Below are 6913 nucleotides of genomic sequence, written 5' to 3' on the forward strand. Positions count from 1 at the left end.
TTTTATATTTTCTAAACTAATTCTTAATTTAGATTATTCATATTATTTAATTAACCAATTTTTTATAATTACTAGTTAATCTAAATATAATTTGGCAAAAAACTTAAAAAATTAAAACCCTGTCACCGTTCGACCGATTCAAATAACGTTTGAACGGTGAATATGCATCATTCGAACGGTTAATCAATTTTCTTCCAAAATAATTTTGCCTATCGCGCCAATATTACGTTCAAACGGTAAAAATTAAACGTTCGAAGTGTTAATCATTAACGGTCGAACGGTTAACTTATTTGGGACAAAAAATTTCGTCCCTAAGAATACCGTTCGAACGTGTTCGAACGGTCTGGCATAACCGTCGTCATTTTGGAACGAAATTCAAATTTCATTCCAAAATTTCACTTTTGGGACGATTTCCAATTCGTCCCAAAGTAATTTTGTCTCAAAAAATGTTTTTTGTTGTAGTGTATAAATCCATGCTCGAGCAGTAGCTATAAGGTAGTCAAGAGGAGAGGAAAATATATGGTATAAGTCAATCGAGGGGACCAATAGAAAGAATTAATCGTTTTGATCCACAATATTCCAACCCCACCCTAATTCCATCGAAAATCTTAGTTATATAGAGTACATGACTAGAAGCTAGCTAGTTCCAAAATAGTTCACCCACCGACCAACTAAGATATGACTATGTTTAGATGTTGATGTAATTTTATATAATTTATAAATAATAGTGAAAAAATAATAAAAAAATAGTAAATAATTTGCAAATAATAATAAACTATTTGTGAATAGTAATGAATAATAATAAAGCAGTGTTAATATTAAAACTTATTACTTTAACTCTATAACTATAAGTGTTAAGCTAAAAACCATATTATCCAACTCAATTTCAAACATGCACTTAGCATCTATTAATAAATTATTCATCATGAATTAGATTAGAGTGCATGTATCACTCTAGCTTTATCTTAAAGTTTTATGATCATTCTAATGATACCCCACTGATATGTTACTTATCATGAGTTAGATTTCTTTTTAAGATAAAGAATTACATTATTTATCTTTATTTCATTAATCTTATCAAAATGATATTCAATTTTAAAGTCATTTTATAAGGTGGGTAAACTTAGTACACATTTGAACCATTTGAATCTATCATAATATACATTCAAATGCATATACAGCCACAACCGCTAATTTCTAAGAAACGTGTTCGAAATGCACGTAGGTTTCAATATTGTGTATGTAATATGTATAGGATAAATCTATTATGCTGCCTCATTGTTACTACTCTAGTTGATAGCTCGTCCTTTTTTTTTTTAACTTAATAATTAAGGAATTGATTTTAAATATATTAGTATATTTTTTTAAAAATATTTAAATATATTAAAAAAATATGAAAAAAAAATTTCAAAATGTACTAGTAGTAACAATAAACGGTGATACTAAGTGGCAGAATGGCAACGCTCAGGATAAATCTCATTGAATTGAAATTGTTGAGAGTTTTTATCGGTACGTGAAGATACTTTGAAATTATATCTTTGACTATGGGTAGTGTTACTATGTTCAAATTTGTCCAATATTTGATATGCCCTTAATATTGTAAATTGCAATTTTCTTAACTTTTTATTTTAAATATTTTTAAAATATAAATAAAAAACTAATATACTAATAATCATTTCCTTAATTATTAAATAAAAATAAATATAAAAAAATAAAATAAAATATATAAACAATCAAATTGTGGAAGCAAATTTAAGGGGCATAGTATCATTTTCCCTTTGACTATTAAGATATCACTTAATAATTCTTGATATAATATTAAAAGCTATAAAATATTAAAATTTAGTGTTATATATATTTATAGTTTTTTTTTTTATAAATTAAAATCAGTATTTTTTTAATTTTAATTTTTGATTTTATATTTTTTAAAATATTATTTACTAACGTTAGTATGTATTATTATATAAATAAAAATTATAATTATAAATAGTAATTTTTGAAATATTAAGTGGTGACACTGCATCTACCATAAAAGAAAAAGGCAATAATGGCAGCTATATCATAAGTGGGCCAGTTTGGGTGGTGGAGTATTTTTAGCATATTTCATTATTATTTATTAATTTATCATTATTTATTCATTATTTTTTATTACTATTCAATATTTTATACTTATTTTTTTATCATGTTTTTCTACTATTTATAAAATATTTGAGATCATCTATGTACTCAAACGTAACCTAAATCACCTCAACATGTTAGAGGACATGAGTCAAACTACTAGTTATATTGCAAAGGCAGCTACATGTCATTAATTATCCTTCTACATTTTAATGTTCTCTTTTTTTTTTTCTTTTTTAATTTCTTTTACATTTTACCAGCTAGTAGTAGGACAGCTAGATAAATTCTATTAGTTGGTTATGATTCATATCAGTACATATACCATTCCTTTGCTGCAAATGTAAATACACGAAAAGGTAATACACCTGAGGAAAAGTTTTCTTCTCCATCGACCTTGCTCTTTGTTTTTCTTATTGTTTTTACTTTCCTTACATGGTATCACAGAGCCATTGAGAGCTCGTATTCATGGAGAACCTTGACTTGTCTTCCCCACCAACTCCCCCCAAATCTCACTCAGACCTTGACACAAACACTTTGAACTGATACTCAAATCTTAGCGACCCAGCCAACCCCTTCTGCCTTGACCATGGAGACAGCCCTACCATCACCCTTGTTTCCGAACTGCTCACCACAAATAAGTATGAAACTTGGTCTCGTGCCATGCGCAGGGCTCTCCGTGCGAAAAACAAACTTGGGTTCATCACCAGCTCTCTTCTGAAACCAACTGACCCATCCGACCCTTTACTTGAACCATGAGAGCATTGCAACGACATGATTGTCTCATGGATTCAGAACTCAGTCAGCCCTTCTATTAAATCTAGCATTGTGTTTGTGGATGTCGTCCAGGAAATGTGGCTGGACTTTCAAGACCGATTTTCCCAGCAAAATGGCCCTAGGATCTTTCAACTCCAGAAAGCTCTCGCAGGTCTCCTTCAAGATCACGATTTGGTGAGTGTGTACTATGGAAAATTAAAAACTCTATGGGATGAGTTTTCTATTTACGAACCGTTACCTATTTGTAATTATGGCACAATGAAAGTCCTCTTGGACCGATACCAACGTAATTGTGTTATTCAATTTTTGATGAGGCTACACAAGTCTTACACCCCTATTCGTGATCAAATCATGTTGTTGGACCCCTTACCACCTCTCACCAAAGTCTTTTCCTTTATACAACAACAGGAATGCCATCACCTTATGACCACCATCATTCCCTCTTCTGAATCCATGGCTTTAGCAACCAGAAAACCTTATCCCACCTCAAAACCCACCTCTAAATCTAACCCTCAATTGACAAGAGAAAGACCCTTTTGTACCCATTGCAAGATCAATGACCATTCTATGGACAACTGTTTTAAGCTTGGTAATGCTAAGATTCCTATTTGTACACATTGCAATCTGTCTGGGCATACCATTGAACAATGTTACAAGCTAAATGGATATCCTCTAGGCCACAAGTTCCACTCCAAAACTCAGACCTTTGGTGTCTTTGCTAATCAAACAACTTTTTCTATTGATTTTGACCTGGATGGTGTCAGTGACCAAAGGGTGGGCTTAACCAAGCTGTAGTACCAGCAACTCATAACTTTGCTTCAACTAAAAGATGCTTCTATTGCTGCTACTGCTCTTAACTCAAGCATCAAGCCTCCATCCTCTTTGTTTCCACCTTCCTCATCTAAGATGTTTGGTAGTTTTTTTTTCCTATCTTCACACACTTAATTTTCCCATTGGATCCTAGACACGGGTGCCATAGATCATATGGTCTGTAGCACCTCACTTTTCACGCATATCACCTCACCTATTTCATATTTAGTCACTCTTCCAAATGGCAGTTCAGCCTCTGTTACTAATATTGGTAATGTCAAATTAACTAATACAATCACTTTGAGGGATGTGTTATGCGTACCCTCTTTTTATTTCAATCTGATTTTAGCAACCAAATTGGCTGCCTCTGATAATTGTTGCTTACTATTTTTCCCCAACTATTGTTTTATTCAGGACTTACACTCTTGGACAATGATTGGGAAGGGTGAGCTAAGGAATAGCCTCTACCACCTACTCTGCACAGCAGTCCCTCCTTCAGCTTTAGCCAATTTCCTTTCACAGAATTCTTATAAAGATATTCAAGTTTTTAACATTACTAGACCCGTTACACATATTGTCCATGGTTCTAACCTTTGGCATTATCGCCTTGGTCACTTGTCTTTGTCTCGTTTGCAAGGACTAAAGCTAAAACCAGAAAGTGTATTGAAGCTTTCCACAACTTAGTTGAAACTCAGTTTGGTGTCAAAATTCAAGTTCTAAGAAGTGATAATGGTGTTGAATTTCTAATGAAGGATTTTTTAATAAAAAGGGCATCATTCATCACAAAACTTGTGTTGAAACCCCTCAACAAAATGACATTGTTGAGAGGAAACACCAACATTTATTAAAAGTCACACGTGCCCTGAGATTTTAGGCTGCTTTACCTTTAGAATTCTGGAATGAGTGTATTTTAACAGCCACTTACATCATTAACAGACTTCCAACCCCACTTTTGGCAAATAAAACCCATATGAGCTTCTCTTTAATACTAAACCAGCTTATGCTCATATGAGAGTCTTTGGCTCATTGTGTTTTGTAGCCACTATTTCCAGCGGTAGGAAGAAATTTGACCCCCGAGGTCGCCAATGTATCTTCCTTGGTTATCCTTTTGGAACCAAGGGATATAAACTTTTAGATCTTCAAACTCACTCCATTTTCATATCACGAGATGTTGTCTTCCATGAGCATATTTTTCCATTCCAACAACCATCTTCCATCCCTTCTCAACCCCCTCCATCTGCTCCTATTTTCCATCCCAACTTCCCTACTCCTTGTATTTTTCCCACAAATCTTCATCCCCCAACCTTTCAATCCACCGCTGGTCCTTCACTTGATATCTCTACTAGCTCTATTTCCCCACCTGATACCACTTCCTCATCCCTTTCCCTGAACCTTTCCACTGACACCACTCATACCCAGCCTTCAATTTCCCCCCTTCGAAGGTCCACTAGACTTAGGACAGCACCAAAATACCTACAAGATTTTCATTGCCAACAAGTATTGCTTAACTCATCTCACCAATCGGGTTCCAAGGTTCCTGCTGCTCCTCATGGTAAGCTTTTTCCTTTATCAAATTGCATCTCCTATCAAAAGTTTACCCCATCTTTTCAAGCTTTCACTTCCTCCATTTCAATCCATTCTGAATCTACATCTTATAAGCAAGCTTTAAAAGATCCTAGTTGGTGCCAACCTATGGAAGTTGAAATTTTAGCTTTGGAACAAAACCATACCTGGAACTCCGACTACAACGGTATATATATAATTTTTAAAGAAATGTAATTTCATCTATTAGGGGTCCAAGAGTTTGAATGAAGCGACTTCATTTCATTTTAAGTGGAATGACGTCGTTATGATGGAATCTGGGCCCTAAACCAAATTCTCCTCTTGTACCCCCCTCACTTTCATGTCCCTCTTCTCTCTCCAATTGTTTCTCTCCGTTGTACCATAAGCCACCTTTGTGATGTTGTTACCCACCTTACCCTACCGTGCAAAGGATTTTCCAGTGCGATGGTGTAAGCATTTTTTTTCTTTCAATTGATTACTTAATTTTGAAAGTTGTGTAGGGTTTGAGATAGTTTAGAGTTTTCCCATTTTTAGGGTTTCTTGTAATTCCACTGTTATATCCTCTTTTTTTAATTCCACTTGTGATATTGTGAGATGTGAAATGTGAAATTTTTTGAATTTTGTGAATGTGAAATATGAAGGCTTGTGGAATGCATGTGAAACTTTTGAATTTCTTTTTGTTGTTGAGAAAAAAATCTATTGGAAGCAATAAACAATATCTATGTGTTTGTCATTTATTTTTGCATTTGCAATCAACTAGTGTTCATATTCCAAATTACTGCACCAACCCCATAAAAAAGTGACTTTTTCTAGAGCTCTTGAAAGATAGAAATAGCAGGTTTTGATGCTAAGGTTTTGGATTAGCTAGAGAGGTAGGAAACAATCCCATGTTTTTCTTATCAGCAAATGTTTAAGCATTGGATTCCCAAAAAAATGGATAGTGTGGTTTTCTCTTACCAATAACATTTCAAGATCAATCATTAAGAAAATATGCTTTGTGAGGAATTTTCTAATCAAATTGAAGTCTTGTATATGTCTATCCATATCTTTATATTATAACTCTGTACCATTCTATTTGTTTCAATATAAATAATTCTATAAAATGCAAAATAAACATTACATATTTGGGATATCAACATGCTATCATTTTTTTTATTGGTAGGTGGTTTCTGTTTTCTTGAAAAAAAAAATGGCCAATTCCATTCCGCTCGAGCAAATTTTCTATTTGGATTATTATATATCTTTTTCTTAGGCTATTGATTATATACTAGTCATGCATATATAGATCAAAAGCTTATTATTGTTATAGACTTTTGTTATAGATAATTAGATGCTACACCTACTCTCAACAATCGTACACAAGGGGATGCTTCAGTTCTTACCCTGGATGGCAGGTACTTTCACCCATAGACCCACATCTGCAGCTACTTCTATGCAAGTAGTCAAGTACCTACAGATGTTGAATATGAAGGTATTCCTGATGAGGAGGATGAAGCAGAGATTAGTGTCGGTCGACCACCATGGCCTAATAAGAGAAAGTGGTGGACATGAGACCATTTCACCAAAATCTCCAGTGTTCATGAGAACCCACAAGCAATATCCCACCATTGTGGGCAAAGCTTTGGTTTTTATTCCAAGTAGCAAGGAA

General features: G+C 33.8%; 1 protein-coding gene across 1 annotated transcript; it reads left to right on the top strand.

The window, feature by feature from the left end:
• The first annotated feature begins 2441 nt into the window (after positions 1–2441).
• Positions 2442–5920, top strand: LOC122300091. The gene is made up of 2 exons (XM_043110487.1): positions 2442–3066; positions 4117–5920. Exons 1-2 carry the CDS (start codon positions 2890–2892, stop codon positions 4384–4386), a joined length of 447 nt encoding a protein of 148 aa, XP_042966421.1. The 5' UTR covers positions 2442–2889; the 3' UTR covers positions 4387–5920.
• The last annotated feature ends 993 nt before the right edge of the window (positions 5921–6913 follow it).

Source organism: Carya illinoinensis, chromosome 2 (genome assembly GCF_018687715.1).
Source record: "Carya illinoinensis cultivar Pawnee chromosome 2, C.illinoinensisPawnee_v1, whole genome shotgun sequence".
NCBI lineage: Eukaryota > Viridiplantae > Streptophyta > Magnoliopsida > Fagales > Juglandaceae > Carya > Carya illinoinensis.